A 24,128-nucleotide genomic window follows, 5' to 3' on the forward strand; every position below is an offset into this window, starting at 1 on the left:
TACTTTCTTGTGCTAAAACAAAAGTCGGAGATAGTTTGCAGCGGCGTTGGTCTGCAGAAGTTGATTTTTATCATTATGCAATGTGCCGATGAATACAACAAATAAATCATATTTTTACTGGAAATGATTTCTTACTTTTGTTCAATAGGCTTCGTATTGCTTACTTATGAGAAAAAGAAAAACATATCGTAAACCAAAAGTGGATGTTAAAAGATTACTGCACAATTGCAGCAAAACATTTACTTACGCAGAACACTTGGCATAAAAAAAAATTGAAAAAAAAAAAAAAAAAAACCTGAACTGACAATAGTGTTTCCAGCAAGTAATTGCGGAACGTTAACAATTTTGAACTTTCATAACTGAAAATATTAAGAGGTAGTTTTAAAGTTCCAGATTTCGGGATTCTGAAAATGGGGTCTCATACTGTACTAATGCACTAATAGTACTGTTACCTCATGAACAGTTGAGAATACTGCAATGGAAGAAAGTGCATTTGTTCCAGTTCATTCATTTATTTTACCATGTTTTTATTAACTTGGTTTGGTTAATGTTTCTTTGGGTGGAATCTTGTGATTGATTTTTAACTAACTTCCTGATGAGCTAGAAACTGAAAATTTTGTGCACAGTTCAGAACCTAATGATGATGTAAGAAAATGAGTTTCAAAAGTTTCTAAGTGTTTAAAATCTATTTTTTATAGCTCAGTGCCTAAAAAACATCACTTGCAATTTTGTCATAACATTCCTCACTAAAAAAATATCACTGAATTCATCAATACAGAATTTTTTTCATACGTAAATACTATATCAGCCGGCCAAAAAAAAAAAAATATGTTTTTGGTGTTAGTGGTATTTTAACTAATGAAAAAAATTATTTTTTAATTAAAAACACAAAGACAAATTATTCAATATACAGTAAAACTCTTTATAACATCATCCAATGGCCCAGAATATTTAAAACACCACAGTCGAGCAAACATCAGACAAACATCATTACTGTTTAGCAAATGGAAGGATTCAACATAACAAGAGTTGTCACTGTAACCATGCACATTGCACAAGTCCAACTGCATATCTATACTAATATTATAAAGAGATTTTTGAGTACTTTTGAGTTGACCAGATTTTTGAGTATTTAAATGTTCTAGGTAATCTCCGGAACCATTGCAGCTATTTGAAAATTCTTTCAGCATATGAAAGGTGCATTGTTACTGAGTGACATAGGCATTCCATTTGCTGTGGAAATTGCAAACCATTTAGAGTTGCAAAGTGTTTATGCAACAAAATTTATTTAAACCAAAGATAACCGAAATTCGCTTCGAGCAAATTAGCTTTAAAACTCAATTAGCACAGATAGCCGTTATTAATCTGTATTTCTAAAAGTTCTAATTTTGCCTGCATTTCGGTCTATCCTTTGAGGTTTTTTCATCTATGGTAATATTAAACAGAGAGAGGGTTTACTTTGTATGTTTAAATGTTCCAGGTAATCGCCAGAACCACTGCACCTTTTCAAAAAATTCATTCATTGTATGAAAGGCACATTCTTGCAAAGTGGCACAGGCTATAAATTAGGCAATTATCTATCTATCTATCTATCTATCTATCTATCTATATATATATATATATATATATATATATATATATATATATATATATATATATATATATATTTTACTTAAGATGTTTTTTTTTTATTATCAGTTTAAGTTTTGTGTTGTGATATTCTTATACACATAAACTCATAATATAGATCATGTTATATTGAAATTAACTATGCCGAAAAGAAAATCTCAGCTTAGCAGGCATACTTTGGTGAACAGATCTGTTAGAAGAAGACGGGCTGACGAAAGTCATGAAGAGAAGCAAGGTCGTTTAGTACAAATTGTAGAGTTCTTTATTTTCGGTAGTTACTAGCAAACGGATCGCGCTCTGATGTTTGCTTGTTTTTGGTTTGTTAAAGAAAAAAGATAATTCTTGACTTGAAAATAAAATGGCACTTTTCCTATGTGTGCATTTTTCTTAGAAGAGATAAACATACTACACTGGCGCAGTCTTGACAGGATCAGACCTACATTTTTGAGAAAAAAAGGAGCTACGAGGTAGGCACCCTTTTTGCTGTTTGGGCAATATCAGTGTGATATTTTTAAAGCTTTGTAGGTTTAATTGCTTGATAGATATACAGGCTTAACAATATTTCAAGGAGTTTGAAAGGAAGAATTAAAGTTACTTGCGGAAGAGATAGGACAGATTACTATGGCAGAAATGAAAATGATAGATTTAAAAAATTTAACTTTAAGTAGTGATTGCTATAAATATGATAAGGAGTTTGTTGGAGAGTATTTAAATTCCATGGTTGCAAACAGAAAAGTGAAAGAAGAGGAAACGCGAGTAAATGCGAATGCGCAACTTGAATTAGATAAGGTTAATGCGAATCTTGAGCTAGAAAAAATACAAATAAACACAAAGTTAGAATTAGAAAGGGGAAAAAAATGCAGATAAATGAGAAGTAAGAATTAGAAAGGATGAGTCTTGAACGAGAAAAAATAAATTTAGAGTAAGCAAAATTAAATAGTCAAGCAAGGAATATGGATTTACGTCAGTTTAACTTTGAAACCTCAACTCAAGTCTCTGTGGAAAGTTTACTTCATAGCATTCGAACATTAACCATTCCTGTTCCGGCAAAACAAGAAGGTTGGAATTTATTTTTCTCCTCATAAGAGGGATCATTCAAAAGTAAACAGGTACCAGATGAATGTATAGGGGAAATTCTCTTAAATTTGCTAGACGAAAAAGGCTGAAAATATTTTAATTTATGTAAAAGATGAGGAAATAAATGATTATATAATAAACTAAAAAATATGGTTCTCGGAGAATTCAAACCAACTCATTTAATTTGCTTACAGAATTTTCAAAGAGCAAAGCGAATGCAAGGCGAGACTCATGTTCAATTCGAAAAGCGACTTGCAACTAATTTGGACCAGTATTGTAATTTAAGAAGTGTTGATGGTTTTGATTTTCTAAAAGAATTAATTGTTAGTAACAAATTATATCTCACATGCTTGATCAGAAAACCGCCATGCATTTAAACATAAAGCAGGAAGAAAATTGGTTCAAACCTATTAAAATGGGAAGAGAATGCAACATGTTCTTTGCTGCAAAGGGTAGGTTGTTCTCTGCGGTTTATTCAAATTACAATGACCGTCTTAATCAAAATAAACAACAAAATAATCCTAGACATTCCAACCACAAGTGAGACGTGAAGAAGCCAGAAAGATAGAATGTTATATCTGTGGGGAAAATCATTTCGCCCGGGATTGTGCAAAGTGGTATTCTTGATTGGAGAAAGATGATTCGGTAGTTGCTAAAGTAAGTTCAGAACATTTAAAATCGCCTTTGCACTTCAACTTTTAAAGTATTCAGTTCACAGTTTATGTTAACGGGAAAGAAGTAAATTGTATACTTGACTGGATCACATATTTTCTGACATTTGTAAGAAGGAGTTCGGGGCAATTCATTTGAGTTTGGCATTCGGAGAAAAAGTAGAGGCTAAATTAATAAAATCAGCTCTTATTCTTACTAAGGATTCTTTTTTGAATCATCCCATGGAATGCATAATTGTAACAACAGATAAACTAAATGTGCAAGCGCTTATACCACCTTCTTTATATGAGACATTATGTTTCATGAGTAAAGAATCCGAATCCTATGAGAAAAACTTACTTTCTGAGGAAACAGAGGACTTAGAACGAATGCATTCCGCAGAGAAAGAAATGGATGCAGCTCTGAGGGAAGGGGAAGAAATTAAGTGATACATATTGTGTAAAGAGGGACTCAGATGCTGTTAACTTAAACTCAAATAGAAATAAATTGAAGAATGAACAGAATAATTGAAGTTCTCTTATAAGGATTCACAATGAATTAAAGCTCAATAAAGGTAATTTCGTATTAATTGATGACTTAATTTATCATAAAGATATAATTCTTGGTGAAACAATACGCAATTAGTGTTACCGCGATGTAGAGTAGCCACGGTTTTGAAATTAACTCATGAGACAATTTTCGGGAGTCATATGGGGGTTAAGAAAACCAAAGAAAGCATAAGATATAGTTTCTATTGGACAAACATGTCTAATGAAATTGCTGATTTTGTCCAAGCATGCAATGGGTGCCAGCTTCGGAAAACAGGAGAAATTGTAGAAAGAGCTCCGACAACAACAGTTAGTCGCTCTAAGCTGTCTTTTGAAGGAGTGAACTTTGATGTCATTGGAACAATTGATTTCCCTCCATTAGACGACGAAAGTATATTTTGGGTATGATGGCTCAACATACTCGGTGGCTTGAAGTAGTTTGGCTCCGGACCCTTACAGCCAAATCTGCATGTGACGCATTGCGACAAATATTCTCAGGGACTGAAATCCCAAATATAAACATCAGTGATCAAGCCAGAAATTTAAAATCCACATTTTCTGAAAAATTCATAAAAGATTTTTGGTCTAGTTGGTTGAGTCCTAGTTTTCCAGAGCCAGGCTATCCAGCCAGTAACAGATCAGTTGGATGGTGGAATAGAGTGCAGAAAGATAAGTTTCTTCATATTGTCCGTGAAGATCGTAGAAATTGGGATCAGCAGCAGCCTTTTCTGTTATTTGACTATTATGAAGTTCTAAACACTACTACAGACGTAACAGCTTTTACACTACTCAACGACCTAGTAGTTCGAGATCCATTATACATATTCAAATCATCTCGGGCACGTGAAATATATCTTTCAACAAATATTTCTCAACCATCTATTGATTATCTCCAAGAAATGAGAACTAAAATGGAGAAAGCTTCAGAAAGCGCATCATTAACTGTAGCTCAAAAGCATAAAGCCTATGCAGCTTATTTTAGCAAAAAGTCATCTGTAAGGCATTTCAAGTTGCTGGAAAAAGTTATTTTGCTTACACCTGACAGTATTAATAAGATATACACCTGTTGGGCCGAACCAAGGGAAATAGTTGAGCACCACCCTCCTCATCCTTGTAAAGTTGAATTACGGGATGGAAGTGTGAGCCACTTTCATGTCAATGAAACACAGAAACGTAATCCTTGTGCTCTTGCAGTTGGAATCAGCTTTGAAGAATTCAAATTTGAAGAAATACACCTAACACCTAGTTTTACAACTAAAGAAATAATCAACGAAACAGATTTAATAATTTGAATAGTAAGAAGAAAGAAACTAAAATCTATATTTTATTAGCTGAAAACTGTTTAAAGTTAAACTTCTTGAAAATATATTGTGAGGTAACATTTATGTACAATTCATGCTGGTTATTAGATTGAGTTTCATAACTGATACATCAATCTTATATGAGGGGTGTAGAGTTAATTATTTTGGATAGTTACTAGTAAATGGATCAAGCAAAGCCTTTTTATGTTTTCATATCAGCTCTCTTTATTTTGTGTCAAACGCTCTGATGCTTACTTGCTTTTGGTTTGTTAAAGGAAAAAGAAAGAGAATTCTTGAGTTTAAAATAAAATGGTGCTTTTGCTATGTGTGCATTTTTCTTAGAAGAGAAACATATTACACAAATGTCTACAGCTTCTTCCTCCCGAATATCTCAAGAATCAACTTCACAATGTTCAGAGCGACTTGCAGATATTAATAATCGTATGAGAGCATCTAGAGCTCGAGAATCTACCTCAGGGTGATCAGAGAGGCTCATGAGACGAAGAACTGTTATTGGTGAGGTAAAATCAACGACACAACAGCGAAGTATTCTGGCTCTATACACAGTTTGATCTGTTTTCACATATAATTCTGGTAATAACTATGCTGAATACAAAGATATACAAATTGGAAGTATGGACAAAATTTGTAATAAATGCAAAGCTAAGAAATGGAAAGACGAAGCTCAAGGACTTTGATGCTCAGCGGGAAAAGTACATAACAGATACTCCTGAGCCGCCACAACCAATCAAGGATTTGATAATGGGTAATCATCTATTTTTGACAGAATTCGTAAATAATGCAAGACGCTACAATATCATTTTTCAAATGACTTCCTTTGGTGCGAATGAAGTTAGGGAAGGTAATTTTATGCCTACCTTTAAGGTTTATGGACAAATATATCACATGATTGGCAGTTTACTTCCACCAGAAGGAAATAATGCACAATTCTTACAAATCTACTTCCTGTATGAACAACATCAATTGAATGCACAATCACGCATTGTCCCTAATCTTAGCGTAGAGCTAATAGCATAGCTTCAGCAAACATCACACGAACAAAATAGTTATATCCGATCTATTAAGTACAACTTGGGAAAAGAATTCAGATTTATAAGAACTACAGCTAATAATCCACGCAGATCGTCGTCCAGTTGATGCACATAGAGGAAGGTATAATGCTCCAACCACCGATAAAGTTGCTGTTCTTTTAGCGAACGAAGACAAAGGACCAAGAAATATTGTATTGCAGGGTCAGGATGGACAGTTATGCAGAGTTTCAGAGTTGCATAGATCCTATGGTCCTCTGCAATACCCCCTTCTTTCCCCTAGAGGTGAAGATGGTTATTGTCTGAATATACCACAAGAAAATTCTACTTGAAATAAGACTGTCACCTGCATGCAGTTTTATGCATATAAGCTTATGATTAAGTAAAACAGCTTGAATGCATTACATCATTTTAGAAATATATTTTAACTAATATTTTGTTGCCGTGATGTCTAAGATGATTACTGAACAACTTGATTTTATCCGCCGAAATCAAACAAAACCGGATCAGAATGTGAATGCACAAAATATTGGTCAGTACATAATACTACCCTCAATCTTTACAGGCTCTCCTAGGTATTTGCACGAAAAGACACAAGATGCCATGACTTATGTGCGGAACTTTGGCCGACCTGATTTGTTTATTACATTTACGTTTAATCCCGAGTGGTTTGAAATTAAACGAGAATTATTTCCCGGACAATGATCCTACGATAGGCATGACATTGTGGCATGTGTATTTAATTTGAAATTAAAAAAACTTACGAAGCTTTTTGTAAAAAATGCCATTTTTGGAACCACAAAAGCCCATATATTTAGTATTGAATGGCAGAAGAGAGGATTACCTCATGTACATATTTTATTATGGCTTGAAGCCCAAATCAAACCTGACCAAGTCGATAGAATAATATCTGCCGAGCTGCCACACCTTCAACTAGATCCCTTATTGTTTGATATTGTGGTTAAAAACATGATCCATGGCCCGTGGGAGAACATAACATAAGTTCACCGTGCATGATCAATGGAGTTAGCTGCAAGAAATGCCCACGGAAACTTATAGCTGGTAGACGATTATCCAATTTATCCTCATAGAAGTTCTGATGATGGGGGCAATGCTGTAAAAAAGAAAATTAAATCATAAAAAGTTACTGTTAATAATGAATGGGTAGTTCTATATTCCCCTGTACTGTGTAGAAGCACACATCAATGTTGAATATTGTCAATCAGTTCAAGCAATTAAATATATCTGCAAACAAAGGATCTGATCCGGCCACTATTTCTGTTGAAAACAAACAAAACGAGATCGAAACATATTTAAATGGTCGTTACATTAGCACATCGGAAGTTGTTTGGAAAATTCTCGAATTTAACATTCATGAGAGGCATCCAACGGTAACCCATTTAGCGGTTCATCTAGAAAAGGGCCAAAGAGTGTATTTTATGGAAAATAATATTCAACAAAGAACTGAAAACCCTTCTGCAACAACACTTACGGAGTTCTTTAATTTATGTAGCACAGATGAATTCAAAGACTTTGTTATACCACGAAGTTCCTCAGTACAACATTTGGGCCAATAACACAAGTTCTCCTGAAGAAAACGAGGACAAGATGTCGAAGGGCATCCAGCAGGGTTGTCAACCTTGAGGAAACAGTTTGAGGAGCATCTGTGGTGATTTTGAGGAGCATTTTGAAATTTTGCGGTGCAGCTCGGTATTTTGCATGAAATTCAATAAAAAAACTAAAACCACTTATCTAAAATTGTTTTTCAGCTTTGATAATCATTTTAAGCACAAGCATAGAATTAAAAAAAAAACAGCTTTAACGCTTTGGCTTTGTCATGCTTGAAAATGCTCGGTTGGGAAATGTGGAGCAAAATAACTTTTTTGCGGAGCTTCGGAGTTTCTCCTTTTATAAGGAGCAACTCCGCAAATGCGGAGCGGTTGGCAACCCTGGCATAAGCATATCTTAGCTGATGCTGTACTTTTGGATTCTGCTCCTAAACAGAATTGTTTAACAATTTTGTTATTTTGTCATCCTTCAGACCTAGTTGCTTTATGGGAAACATTTAAAGAAAATCTTTGTGAAGACATATTGCTATGAGAGCGTCAGCAGAGTAACGACGAGTGTCTGCCGTTGTCAAATGATATCATAAACGAAGGTCTAATTGAAATAGAAGACAAAATTTATCAATTAAGCAAAAAGTCATTAGAAGACTTCAGTCTACCGTTGCCGCAGTGAGTAAACGAAAACGTCTCTGCTAGAACAGCAATGGTAGTACATGTCTGCAACCAACTGACTGAGTACGTTTCTTATCACTTATCAAACTTAGTACCTGAGCAGAAACTTGCTTATGACACCATAGTGAACAGCGTTGAAAATCAAGAAGGCGAATTATTTTTTATTGACGCACCCGGTGGAATGGGGAAAACCTACCTAATGAACTTAATACTGGCCGAAATTGTGGTGTCTGCTTTCGAGGATATCGTAGTTTCCCGATCTCTGATAGAACTGCGTTCGAGACTAGAACGGGGACTCGGGGTAAACGAGACTAGAGGAGTGCAGCAGAGCGTGGATGGATTTGTAAATAGAATGTGTGTTTTTTGCCTAGTGTACATAGTAAGAATAAATAGTGACGTATCCAAAATGATATTGTTTGTTGAGCACCCTAACATGAACCCACAACCAAAGCATATACACTACAGCTGGCGACGAGGATGTGTAAGCAGCTTTTTTCACAGCTTTTAGTGCAAGTGTGTAACGGTAAAGCAAAACCGAAAGTGTGGATTAGGGGATTTCCCGAAGTCAACTCAAGGTAAAGCTTATTTAATTTTTATTCTTAAAGGATGGAGAAGCTTGTAGAACAACTCATCAAGCAAAATGAAGCTTTGATGGCTGCATTGCAAGAGAAATCAGAGCACTAACAAGATAGAATATCAGTGTCATTTGAGAAATTCGATGAAAACACTGAAAATTTTGATTCGTTCATCGAACAGTTTGAAGCTTTTTTGGACTATCAAAATGTTCCAGAGGCAAAACGTGGGAAAGTTCTGATTTCTACCTTGAATGCGAGATTGTATAATTTGTTAAAAAATTTGCTCTCTCCGGATAATCCTTCGGATAAAAATTTTGCTGAACTTAAACAGGTTCTTAAAGATCATTTGAATCCAAAAGCTTTAATAATACCTAGTCGGCATATGTTTATTAATAGAAAACAACAGGAAGGGGGAATCAATAAGTAATTACATTGCTCAATTACGCTCGTTAGCAATTCCGTGTGATTATAAGGAAAATATGTTAAACACGATGTTAAGAGATGTTTTCGTTAGCGGTCTACGAGATCGTAACATCTTAGATTGATTATTTCAGGAAGATGATATAGATTTAGAGAAAACATTAAAAATAGCCTTGTCAATGGAAAAAGCTGTTAAGGGTGCAAATGAGATTATTGGGACATCCGCAGAAATGAAAGTACTTAAAACTAGGAAAAAAGGGTTTAAAACGCAGAAACAAAACTTTGTAGCTAAAAATAATAAAAACAAAAATGAAACTTGCTCCCGTTGCCTGGGGACGGATCACAATAAAAATAATTGTAGATTTTTGTCTAGTGAATGCCTTTTTTGCAGAAAAATCGGACACATTGCAAAGGCGTGTTTCGCGGCAAAGAAAAATCGGCAGGTTCAGCAGAAAAAAGTAGATGCAAACGTTGATCCTGAGTTACAAAATGTAGTTCCTATTTATAGATTTAGTTCTAAAAATAATGTGTTAAGTGAGGTAGAACCGAAAAGACCGCCAATAATGGTTCAAGTTAAAATTGAGAACAAAACTATTAACATGGAACTTGACACAGGAGGAACAGTTTCTGTAATGTGCATTAAGGAATTTAGAAAAATTTCAAATAAAGAGATTCAGCCCACAAATTTAGTGTTTAAAACATATAGAGGTGATAAACTAGTACCTTTAGGTTACATCACAGTCAAAGTGGAATACCAAAGCCAAAAATCGGATTTGAATTTATACATTGTGAAGGAAAATTTGGATACAATTTTCGGCCAGGAATGGCTGTATAAAATCAATCTTGATTGGAGTGCCATTAAAACGTTAAAAACTTCTAACGAATTGAGTTTAAAAAAATTGCTGGAAGAGTATAAGGAAATTTTTGATGCCAAATTAGGTGAAATAAATAATCTCATTAGGTAAAGCTGAATTTAAAACCTAATACTCAACCTATATTTTGTAGGTCAAGACCCGTACCTTTCGCGTTAAAAAATAGAGTTGAATCGGAAATCAATCGGCTTGAGAAGGAGGGTATCATTGAAAAGGTTGATACTTCAGAATGGGCAACACCAGTTGTGCCCATTGTTAAAACAGATGGTTCCATTAGGCTTTGCGCCGACTACTCTGTAACACTTAACCCTAATTTGGAAGTACCACAACACCCGTTGCCAAAACTGGAAGAAATATTTACATGTCTTAATGGGGGTGAACATTTATCGAAACTGGATTTTAGCATGCATATTTGCAGATGAGGGTGCATTCGGAGAGCCAACATTTATTAACCCTAAATACCCATAAGGGGTTATACGTTTGCAAACGGTTGATGTATGGGCTAAATTCTGCCCCTGCCATTTGGCAACGTTATGTTGAGGGATTATTTCTTGGTATTGAGGGGATAAAAATATTCATGGACGATGTTAGAGTAACTGGTTCGGATGACCAGTCACATTTAAAAGCATTGGAAACATTCTTTAAGAAATGCAAACAACACGGTTTAAAATTGAACTTGGCTAAAAGCAAGTTTTTTCAAGATGAAATTAAATTCCTTGGCCACAAAATTGATGCCCAAGGACTGCATAAAACCGATGAAAACATTTCGGCAATTATGAACGCCCCAACTCCAAAAAACGTCCAAGACGTTAAAGAGTTTTTTGGGCTTGGTTAATTTTTATGGTAAATTTTGTCCAAATTTGGCAACATTGGCTTATCCCTTAAACAACTTGACAAAAAAGAAGGTCAAATTGAATTGGTCGAAAAATTGCCAAAATGCTTTTGAAAAAATTAAACAGGTAATATGTTCAAATAGAATATTAATGCATTATGATCCCACCTTACCGTTAACTCTGGATACGGATGCCTCTCCTGAGGGTCTTGGAGCGGTGCTCTCCCATGTTTTGTCCGATGGAACTGAAAGGCCAATAGCATTTGCATCGAGGACACTTACTGCCACGGAGCAGAAATATGCCCAGATTGACAAGGAAGCTCTCTCAATAGTTTGGGCAGTAAAAAGTTTTATCTTTATCTAAAAGGAAGACGGTTCACCTTGGTGACAGACCATAAGCCCTTGGTGGCAATATTCAATTCAAAAAGTGGACTTCCTATCCTCACAGCTACTCGACTGTTGCATTATGCGCTGATATTACAGGCATATCAGTTCGATATAAAGTATAGAAACACTAAAGAACACGGTAATGCCGACTGTCTTTTGCGTCTACCTCTTAAGTCCAAAGATTTGAAAATTAAGGATGATGTAGATATCTTCCAACTCACTCAAATAGAAATGTTACCAATCACCACAAAAGAGATAGCTAAAGAAACGTGTGCGGATGAAGAATTAAGTACTCTTCTTTCGAAATTAAAGTTGGGTGAAAGTCTAAAAGGTAGGGAAGCCGAATATACCTTACAAGATGACTGTATTCTAAATGGACAGAGGGTAGTTATTCCAAAGAAGTTCAGATCTAAGATTCTCGATGAGTTACATCAAGGCCATTTAGGAATCGTTAAAATGAAGGCCATCGCTAGATCCTATGTCTTTTGGAAGGGAATAGATGACAATATTGAAAACGCCACAAAAAACTGTCCCGATTGTATTAAATTTAAATCAGACCCAGTAAAGGCAAAGGTTCATCATTGGGAATATCCGAGTGCTCCATGGGAGCGCATTCATGTTGATTTTGCTGGCTCTATTTTTGAACGAATGTTCTTTATAATAGTAGACGCACATTCGAAAAGGAAAGAGGTCTTTCCCTTGAAGTCAGCAAACTCTTTCAAAACAATTGAATGCCTTAGAGACTGCTTTTCCAGATACGGCCTGCCTGTCGCTATGGTGAGTGACAATGGTCCTCAATTCACATCTAGCGAATTTGAAATATTTGCGAGGAACAATGGAATTAAGCACAGGACGTGCGCGCCATTTAAGCCTTCAAGTAACGGGCAAGCTGAGCGGTACGTTTATACTGTTCAACAAGCTCTAAGAGCCATGCCGAGTCATCCTGGAAACATTAATCAAAAACTTAGCACATTCCTAATGAATTATAGGAAAGCACCTTATTTGACAACCTTGCAAAGTCCAGCCATGCTTTTCCTAAAGAGAGAAATTAGAACTAGGATTGATCTAGTTCGTCCCAATCTGAAGCAAAGAGTTGAAGATCGTATCCGAAAGGATTCATACCATTTCAAGGACAGAAGTTTTGAGATAGGGGACAGAGTCGCTATTCGTGATTACCGATCCGCAAATTGCCGATGGAAAATTGGCACAGTGATAAACAAGGACGGTGTGCTGCATTACACTATCGATGTGCAAGGAACATTGATACGCCGCCATATTGACCAAATGAGAGCAGTAGGGAGTGAGGTACAGTCTTCTCCAGTGATTTATGAACCGTAGGTAGCAGCTACTTCGAAGGATGTGAATCCAGAACCGCGGTCTGTGGTCAATGACTTTAGTAAAGAAACTGAAGTTTCGCCGACTACACCTGCTAGACCTGGAACGTTGGTGGTGTCCAGAAACACAATCCCAACACCACCGGTGAATTAGGACTTGGACTCACACCAACCTGAACTGAAGACATCTACACGAATCCGCAAGACTCCCCACAGATTAAATCTCTAAATAAGTGGGGAGGGATGTGGTGTCTGCTTTTGAGGATATCGGAGTTTCCCGATCTCTGATAGAACTGCGTTCGAGACTAGAACGGGGACTCGGGGTAAACGAGACTAGAGGAGTGCGGCAGAGCGTGGATGGATTTGTAAATAGAATGTGTGTTTGTTGCCTAGTGTACATAGTAAGAATAAACAGTGATGTATCCATAATGATATTGTTTGTTGAGCACCCTAACATGAACCCACAACCAAAGCATATACACTACAGAAATTTGTTCCTCTGGCAGGCTGGCACTTGCGATTGCCGGAATTGCCGCAACTTTACTTAGTGGTAGAAAAACTGCTCATTCCACATTCAAATTGCCATTGAATGTCTCCATCTATAAAGAGTGCTTGTGTTCAATAAGAAAAAATGGACCATTGGGCAAACTTCTACAGGAGGTTTGTCTCATAATGTGGGATGAATGCACAATGAGCCACTGCTCACATATAGAAGTCGTAGGCAGAACCCTGAAAGACCTAAGAAGTTCAGACAAAATTATGGAAGGTGTCACCTTCGTGTTTGCCGGTGACTTTCATCAAACTCTTCTTCTGGTACCTAGAGGAACCCTTGCAGACATACTTAAAGCCTGCTTAAAGTCTTCTTCTTTGTCGAGTTCCATGCAGTCAATCACCTTAAGAATAAATATGAGAGTCCATTTAGAAGGTGGTGATGTGCACTTCTCGAGCCTTCTATTGCAAGTTGGTGAAGGGAAAATACCTGAACAAGATGGTCTCATCAAACTAGATGAGCTGGGAAAATCCGTCTGGAATTTAAATGATTTTATCATCTCAATGTTTACCCTGAAAATGAACATCTTCATCTTAAAGATTAAACGTGGATATGCGAGAGGGCTATAGTTTCACCAAGAAATTCCTCTGTTGATGAAATTAATGAAATAATATTAGAAAGAATACCAGGGGATAAAAAGTATATAAATCCATTGATACCGTTGTAGATATAGAAGACACTGTGCATTATCCACACGAATTCCTTCAGGTACAGATGTGATATACCGCCCCCATTTGGCGACATCCGATTTTTTGCACAAAATTGAAATATTTTTCTCGTTAATGAGCAATAAATTTTTAAGCATGGCATCCCTGGTGAAACTAACCTGCGGTTGGCAACGCGAAGGCAAACTTGTTCGAACTTGTTTACTTGGGTTCTTGGTTTTACGCAGGAGAGATACGTGTTGTTTTGTGCAATATACCTTACAGGAATGCTTATTTTGTGTTAGTTTAGATTCAGTAGTTGTGTTTTGAAGTAAAAACATTAGAAAATGCCAGTTTCTTCAAACTTGAAGGTTAATTAAAAGTTAACTCCAACGTGGTGTGTATCTGTAACACGCCATTGTCAGATGATGTTTTGTTTTGGACTGAGTGTGAGGATTTATACCATAAAAAGGTAAGTTCTTTATTTTAGAATTCACATAAAAATTCTCACTTCGGAAATTCTTTGTTTTTTACAAATCCTTGAGGGGTTCTTGTAGCTTTTAACTTTATTTTTACTGTATGTTAATTAATTTTACAAAAATAGTTCGGTTATTTTGTTCTAAAAGTTAATTCTTATCGATGCCACGAATTATTTAGACATTAACATGCCTCCTTTAGGTACTGAATTTTATGTTAACAATTGAAAGTTCTTTCGGTTGTACTCTTAAAAATGCTGAATTTTATTAATAAATCTGCACAATAATGGTGCATATTTCACACTTAAAACTGTGTCATTATTGTACACTGAACGGAAGGAGCCACCCTTGGGTGTACATACACATGAATATGCATAATATACATAAATATACATAATTGTGACCATACTCCGACTGTAATGTATATTAACAGTCGGAGGGATAACGACCTGGCGAGCCAGAGGTCTCATAGTACTTTCGTAATGAGACCGAGGCAGGGCCGGCGAGCCGAGGTCTCATTACGAAAGTACTATGAGACCGAGGGCTCCTATCCCGGAGAAATGATGAAAAAACAATTAATGCATTAATTTCGACTTGTAATTAATACAATAATTTATTTCATTGTATTTTAATATGTTTACAAAAAACCCCGGCCCTGTACATTTTTGACGCATATATTCGTGATGTTTTTTGTTGTGCTTTTATGTTGTTTTTATATACATTGTGTTCTGAAGTGCTTTGATCATGTTTTTTTATCTGATTTTTTCCTGTTGGCGCTAAAAAAGCATCGCTAAGAACGATGTATGACATATGTCGTCATACATCGTTTTCTTGGCGACGCTTTCTTGGCGCCAACAGGAAAAAGTCGCCAAGGGTGGGGTATATCACATCAGTTCCTTCCTTCATTCCCTCAATCCTTCAGGACTCCCTCCTCAAACTATAAAAATAAAAGTCGGCATTCCAATAATTTTATTGCGAAACCTTAATCTACCCAATCTGTGCAATGGAACTAGACTTCAAGTCAAATCGCTACGGAATAATGTAATTGAAACCATCATTCTTACAGGACCAGTAGCAGGTCAGTTGGTTTATATTCCTTTCATCTCCATGATTCCAACAGATTATCTGTTTCAATTTAAGAGATTAGTTTCCAATAAAAATTTCTTTTGCCATCACCATCAACAAATCCCAAGGTCAAACGTACAAATATATTGGAATTGATTTATGTGATGATTGCTTTACTCATGGGTAATTATATGTCGGTCTCTCTAGATATCTAAGTGTAGAGAATCAATTTATTGTAAAATCTCATAAAAACTAAACAAAGAATGTGGTGTACCATGAAGTTTTAAACTAAATTATATCTACAAAATCTAGGCTAAAATTATAAAGAGCGGATTGTGTATATTTATATGTTTCAGGCAATCATCGGAACTATTGCACCTATTTGAAAAACTATTTCGCTATATGAAAAGTACATTCCTGCAGAGTAACATAGGCTATAATTTTTGCATATATGTATCTATACTAATTTTTAAAATTAAAAATTTCTCTTGGCTTCAATTTAATGATTTTACTGTTCTTTTTATACATATGTAAAACTACACACTATTGCTCTGCAATGGATACATGTGCAAAAAAGAAAAAAATATATAATTCAGTGTAAGAACTGATACGACTTAACATGAATGTGTTTGAGGTTGAGAGAGCACCAAATAGCCTTTGACATTGAAAACCACTCAGTGGTACATTATGTTTATGCCTCAAAATTTATCCACATAAATTATAAATGAGATTTTTCTCAAGCAAATTAAAGTTTTTGGATTAAAGTATTATGTTGTGTACAATGATGTTTTTGTTTTAAATAAACAGTATCAGATAATATTTATTTGGGATCCCGAACAAGGTCGGGGTGGGCCGCTAGTTCATAAATAAATATACAGAAGAAAAAAGTTTCTTACTTTCATCACCAAGCTTGTGTACATAATTTACTAAGACATCTTGCCATATTTCAACTATTTCTTCAGAAGATCTCAAATTGTCATCTCTCCACTGCCTCAAAGTATCACGGGCTTCTGCAATATAATTAATTACTTATAGTATGTATTACTGAACATATAGACTTGATGATAATTTAATCGAAAAGCAAAATCTATGCCAATTGACAATACAGAAATTTTACTTCACACAACAGCTGTTCCAAAGTCAACTGCAGGTCCGGAGCTACAGTAGAAGACCACTATAACGCCGACCTATATAACGCAATTCTCTATAAACCACACTACTTTTCAGAAGTAAACAATAGGTTTTGAAGTCTAAGAAATCCCTCTGTTTTGCTTTGCAAACATAAAAATTATTAGGCAAATTAAATTTGGAGACAGTTTTTCATCTTTCCATCTTAATTCCTTGATGATAATTTAATCGAAAAGCAAAATCTATGCCAATTGACAATACAGAAATTTTACTTCACACAACAGCTGTTCCAAAGTCAACTGCAGGTCCGGAGCTATAAATTTTGGGCCCCCTGCAACAAAATATGTTTTGGCTCCAGAGGCCGGCAGTGTATATTTACTACATTAACAAGTTTTAATGCTTTTTTTTTTCAATTTCTTGGGCCGTTGGGCCAATGGCGTAGCGAGTTTCTGCCGCCTGGGACGGTTCCTCTATTTGCCGCCCTTTCAGTAAGACACATCTAATACATTAAACCATCGAAAATTATTGAACAAGTTGAAAACTTCATTTAATAAAGAAAAGGGAAACAAATTTCATCCGTATTCTTCCTACAAAAAAAAAAAAGAGGGGTGGGGGACGCTAGACACCTATCTCGGAGAAATGTTCTAAATGTACGTCAAAATTGCAGTTAAGTTCAGGGGGATGGAGTTCTCTCCTGAATCTTCATCAAAACTGAAGTCAGTTTTAGCTTTAGGTGACGTTACAAAGTCAGGGTCTTTTCTCAAATATTTTCCAAAATTTACGTTTTAAGAATACAATTTAAGTCTCTTAGTAGACGTTAAGGGAATGAGGAAATTTCAGGGGCTCACTACAAAATATTTCAACATTGAGCACTGAGAAGTGCAGTTGTAGTTACAACAAAACCTTACATTTCAAAGGGTTTCTTTTTCTTTGCCTCCAGTATAAGATTTAAAGTATGATTCCCTTATTTATATATTTTTTTACACATCAAAGGTGCTGACTCGCCGCCTCTAAATATGCAGCAATTGGCGGAGTGAACCCTCCTAGTTATGCCAATGCGTTGGGCCATTTAAGGACGTGGAATCCCCTGCGCTGCAGGATCTGTGGGTATGCATTTCCGGGTATGGTTAAGTGATAAGCAAATGACAAAACAATGCTGTTTCCCTCAGAACAAAAAAGGGGTCAGGATGCTTCCAGATGAAAGAGCACTTTAATTCAATTTAGAAGCCATTTTTGAACAGAAATTTTGTTATAGAAAGTGTAGTAGAATCTTTTTAACAGTACATCTTTTTTTAGTCCATTAAAACCAGAAAATTCAGATTTAAATTCAGATGTCCTCCTAAAAAAGCCTGGGGAAACATTAAACAAAAAATGCATCTTAACATTCAAACACAGCAATTTTAAAACATGAAACATTAATGAAGTAAAATTCAACACACATACATGATGAACAAAAGCAAAACTATGGGTTTTAATTTTATTAATTAGTCTTTAATTTATTTATTAAAAACATCATACTGAATGTAATTTCATGTGAAAAACTGTTAAGAATTCGTAAAAATATAACTTCACTTAAAAAAATATTTAGAACAAGCGAGAAAAGCCAGAGTTAAAAAACATCCATGTTGGCAAAAATCTTGAAAATACAAGAGAAATGCTCAACTACTTGTAAATCAGGACTGATTAATAATCATATTTGATTATTACCAATATTATAGTTGTTAAACAAAACATTTCCAATATTCTAACTTTCTAATCTTTTGGTTTTGGTAAAATCTTTTAGTTCCTTCTTAAAACCACTTGTTCTGTTCAAAACCAATTTCAGACCAACAAAAACCCCAACCAATGGATAAAACTGCATTTTATCCATGCCCAATAACACAAAGAGATAAAGATTATCTGATTTAATGAAAAACTGAATTTAGAACATTACATTAAACTTCTTGCAAAATATAGTCTTTTCTTTATACGCCAAAAATTCGCTTTAATATAAAAAATTATTTCTTTTCTTTCTGCCATAACATTTTAAGTCCATTCCACAGAAAATGGTAATTTTTTCCCACGTGTGATGCTTCATATATTTCATTTAAAATATTTATTTAAGAGGGGGCAATGAACAAAATATTTTTTGTTTAAGAAATCACAAACATATCTATGACTTATTGAGCAAAAAGTTTCATTATTACTTTTTGAAATTATTTTTAAAAAAATGAATATATAGGAACATCATGTGCAGGACAAATAAAACTGTTTTCAGTGAAATAGCCATAGCTATAATTATTTTTCAACAGTTTATATTATTATTATTCAACGAATGAGACATGTCTTCTTTACGTTGAAACCCAAGCCGTCAAAACCGACAATTTGTTTCACCATTGCTATTTTAATAAAGCAAAAATATTAAGTAATGCATATAACAAACAACAGATTGACTTTGGATGCCCCACAAGTGACACATGCAAATGAATTAAATTTTAAATAACAGAGTTTTAAAAATACTGCGTCAGGAGTATTTTTGCATCAAATGCAAAGATCGAAAAATGAGCATACTCCTGTTTGATGAAAATACTAAGATCCAGTGGTTGGAAGTAACGCGCTACAAGTAGCCACGCTACTGTAGTTGCTACATTTTTTTGTAATTTGTAGTGTAGCGCACTACTTTTTAAAAAAAGTAGAGTAGCGAGTAGTTCGCTACAAAAAAAAGTAGTTTGTAGCGATTTCTGAAAACTACTTCTAAATAAAGTTAAAAAAAAAAAAAAAACGTAATTTCAAACAATTTAACTAGTTTAAATCTTACGCGAGTAAAACTTGCATCAATCAGACTCACAAGACTCTGAAAAATACGAGTTGACATCAGACATATTTTGACGCCACACGTTCTATCTGTTTAACACCATTAGTTTGTTTAGCATCGAAATCAGGGTTTCCGCTATGGTCGCATTTTTCGCATAATGCGAAAACACCTTCTGAATTGCGAAAATAAAGCAATGCATTTTCGCTTTTTTGCTCAGATAAAAAATAAATTAATTTTTAAAAAAAAAGAAGAAATCTATGATCCTAAAGAGGAAGCATGTATGGCGATAATCAACTTAATCTTTTAAAATCTTAGCTAAGATGTTTAAACTATAATTAAGTTCAATAACTATTAGTCTTATCTAGCATTATGTCCCCCCAATAACTGCTTTATTAGGAGGAGGAGACTGCAACGTTCTAAACACCAATCGTGTTTTCTTTCTTTATTTTATGTTTTAAAAAAATAGCTGTTGTACTTATTTCTTCAAAGATGTCACAGATGAAATATGAATTTTATTTTCAACTGGAGATGAAACACACTTATGCATATATAAATATATGAGAATTTGTAACATTTTAGCATTTTGCCGACATTTTCCCCTCAATTTTAGCTTTTATGCTAAAGAATTTTTGAACCCAGCTTAAACCCTGATCGAAATGTACATATTTCCCCAATATTTGCCTTGAGAAGAGCATGTCTTAGAAAAAAAAGAATAAGCGATAACTGCTAAGTGGTACCACGTTTGTGTTTTCTGTCAGCAGAGATTGTAACGTAGATGAACATTTTAGACGTCAATAACATTATTGTACCAATATCCTCCTAATATGGAAGCTACTGTAAATGTTATGTAAGAGGATGATATTGAACTGCCTTGGCCGGCTTACAAACTCAGCTAACGTGAGGTATGAGTACCAAAACTTCTCGCACAGGTTGAAATTTCCCTTTGTGGAAAAGGGTATCGATACGATTTTTTTGAACATACCAATTATTTTAGACATTTGAAAACATCCTTCAAAATGTTTTAACCCATTTCTTAACTTCCTATTACCGAATTTAAACATAGAGAACTGAAATTTTACTGTATTTAAATAAAAGCTGTTATTGAATAAAAATATGGTTAGAATGCAAAAAAAATCAATGGGAGAGCATGGCATAAAATTAAACAGACAGTAGACATACTATGCAGCAATAATAAAATAATGTACTACAATAATACTGTAAAGTAGATACAGTTATTATATTCGACGCACTTTTTAGTTGTTCAAGCATATCGAAAATCTTTAAATGTCTTTAGCTGTCTGAAACTTTTTATTTTTACTTCCATTTTAAAAATTTAGATTCACAGCCCGCTTATATGAACTTCATATTTAAAATGAAAAAGTTGTGGAATGGCGATTTGCAAATTAACAAAGCGATGTTTCAAATAGTACAGTGCCGGGTACTTTTACTTTCAGTGATGGTAAAGGGAATTTACGAAACTTATATTTAGTACCCAATAAAAAAGGTGATACCAAAGTCTTGCGATTCCCTTCCGAAAACTTTCGCGTTGCGGGATGAGCAAATTCGCGTAAACTCGAAAATTCGTTACTCGAGAAAAGCTCTCTATTTAGCCATTTTGCGTAAGTCGGAGCGCGAGTCTACTGCAGTTCAAAACTGCACATTGAAGTAAAGTAAGCGTTCTTAGTTTCGCTTCATATTTCGGGTATTTATTAATATTTGATTATAAATATTGGCACTGTTTTTGATATTTTCATTATTTCTTTATTTTTTACTAATTGAGTGTTAATGTATCAACGAACTAAAAGTCAATTATTAAATATTGTAACTTTTTGAGGTTCTTTCAGTGAAATTGAAAAATGCTTTTATTTCATTTTATCAGTAGCGTAAGAAAGGAGATGGTGTCCAGGTCCCGACCACTAGCTTGAAATTCAAAATCAATTAACTAGTTCCTACAAAATATAAGCTCTTATTAAATTAACTCCTATAATGAAAATTAAATTTTTTCTCCTTAGTTTAAAAGATGTTTTTCATCATCTAAATCCATTTTATGTACATATATGTACGTCTTTCTTTGCACTTCTTGAACGAAATATTCACTGTCAGGAAAGGATTAAAAACTTGAAGGTGGAAGTCCTTCAACTTTTTCAATCCTTTCTCGCAGCGAATATTCGTAAAAAATGTTTGGAGTGACAAATTGGCTCAGTAAAGGAATGAAAGAATAAATAATTTTTAGTAATATTCCATGTTGAAATGAGCCAATTTATTAATCTAAACCACTTTTTGAATTTTTTTGTTCAATCCTCAAACGGTGTGTATGTGTATTCTATTCATTTATTTATTTTTTAAAAAGTAGCGAAGTAGCGACTACTTTTCAAAAGTAGTTTGTAGTTGCTACATTTTGAAAAATATAGTTGTAGTTAACTACATTTGTAATAAAGTAGTTGTAGTTCACTACAAAAATAAAGTAGTTTTTCCAACCACTGCTAAGATCTATATCAAAATGTGGGTGAAATTATCGCATATCAGATTGTGCCACACGGGATGGTGGAACGGTCCTGTATTAAGAGTTAATGAGTTTCAAAGATTTACAGCATGCAACTAAAAAGACCAAACTGAACAACTTCAAAGTGGAGTGAATCAGTAACTAGACAATTTAATGCAGGGGTTCTCAAGCTGGGTGCCGTAAGTAGAGGTTAGAGGTGCCGTGAAGTGTCAGTGGTATCAATATATATACTAAGATGAGTGCGTCAAATAATGCCCGGTTGACCAGTAAGGAAATCCTCCATTTTTTGATACAGTAAACGAAAATTCACTGGATCCTCTTTCAGTGTCATCAGAAAGCCTAACTGATGATAAAGCATTTTCAAGAAGCCATTTTCAACTATAAGGCAAGAGTGTAGCAAAAGTTGTTGTAAAAGAGTGATGCTAAACCAACTGATCTTATTATATGGTAAACTTTGCTTCTACATGGTTCCCTAAAATTTAATTAGAATGAAAAAAGTTTTATACTGTTCTTTAAACCTAAATTATATAGTCGACGAATTCAAAAAGAAAAATGTTGTTGTGTGCTGTCATTTTTTCCCCCCGAGATTTGATAACTTAGAAAAGTAGATAGTAGTGTGATTAGGATCATGGTTTGCTTTATTAGTACTCCGGTGTCCTTATCAAGTAAGAACAGAACATTTGGGAGAAAGATATAATCATGTGATGCATTTGCTGCACATATAGGCACAGGTTTTGGAAACCCTCTTGAAAATAAAAGACTTATTGGTTATTTACATAATAGAGATGGACTAGGGTGCCATGAAAAAATTCTAAGTCTTCAAATGGTGCCGCGAGTCAAAAACGTTTGAGAACCCCTGCATTTAATGAATATTACAATAAAACTACTGGTCCTACTACTCACGAGGGGATAGTGTGAACTTGTTTTCCAGGGAAAAAATTTGAATCAAGGTTCACAGCAAGTCCGCTAAATCCGATAGTGGGTGTCTAATATTTCTTAACTTTGACGTTTTTAAGAAATAAGCGATCGAAATAGAGCATATCATAATAAATTTCAAGGGTGTAAGTCATGGTAATTAGTTATGCAACATTTAGAAGACTCCGGTAGTAATTCTCTCAAATGGCGTTTTAGTTCTCAATTCCAAAAATAATTCCGTGCCCACATATGAAGCAGCCCTAATTTATTTCACATATTTAAAAGACGCATGAAAAATTTTCGGATCTGGTCCAATACACCAACACTTACGCCATTAAAATATGCCATTATATGCTATGGTTCAATTATGTATAACTCAAAAGCGGGAAATAGAAAAATAAGAAACCCACTGTTGGCTCAAACAACAAAATATGTAAAAGAACCATGTTTCTTTTTTTTTTCTAGGGAAAAACAAGTCTTTACCGTCCTCTCGTCAGCAAATACCAATGCACCTCTCGTATTGAGACAATTCTTTGAAGTTGCGAGAAAACTATGTCATACGAACTTGAAACAAGTAGGTTTTTTGAAGAACACATGAAAAATTATAAGTTTAATAGTTCATCATTTTTATTTACTCATCCTAAATTTGGAAATACACATTACAGACGAGCAAGTTAGTTGAAAAAATTTATCAATACAAAATATGAGATTCTAAAACAAATAACAAACCAACTTAAAAGTTGCATTTTAAAAACAAGAATATTCATTAGTAAAAAGTTAGAAAAAAGGAATAAAATCAATGCTTTTAATTACTTTGCCAGTGCATATTCAACATTGTTTTATTAAAAGCGGAAGTTGCGAGACATCAGAAATCAGGCAGTCAGGCCGTGGCTATTGCGCCGGCATCCCGGCGTAATAGGTCCTGAGCTATTGCGCCGGGAAAGATCTGAGGCGTCCATTTTCTCAACGCACGAGTCTGGTATCCCTACCAACTATTACACCGGAAAATTCCCGGTGCAATGCCTAGCAGAGCTTTTGAGCCCAGGGGCGGACTGGCAGTGGCGTAGCCGGGCGGGGGGGGGGGTCCAGGGGTCCGGAGCCCCTCCGAAATGACTAAGTGTAAATATATGATAGCAGAAAA

General features: G+C 34.9%; 1 protein-coding gene across 1 annotated transcript in view; it reads right to left on the minus strand.

Annotated features, from left to right (window-relative positions):
• The window catches only part of LOC129229368 (ER membrane protein complex subunit 2-like), a 37,347-nt gene extending 13,463 nt beyond the window's left edge, over positions 1-23,884 (minus strand). Inside the window, exons 1-2 of the mRNA XM_054863660.1 lie at positions 23,801-23,884; positions 16,544-16,657 (exon numbers count right to left, since the gene is read on the minus strand). Coding sequence (XP_054719635.1) covers positions 16,544-16,657; positions 23,801-23,822 — 136 coding nt within the window. The 5' untranslated portion in view covers positions 23,823-23,884. The remainder of the gene's footprint in view (positions 1-16,543; positions 16,658-23,800) is intronic.
• Between the last annotated feature and the right edge of the window lie 244 nt (positions 23,885-24,128).

Source organism: Uloborus diversus, chromosome 9 (assembly GCF_026930045.1).
Source record: "Uloborus diversus isolate 005 chromosome 9, Udiv.v.3.1, whole genome shotgun sequence".
Classification (NCBI taxonomy): Eukaryota; Metazoa; Arthropoda; class Arachnida; order Araneae; family Uloboridae; genus Uloborus; species Uloborus diversus.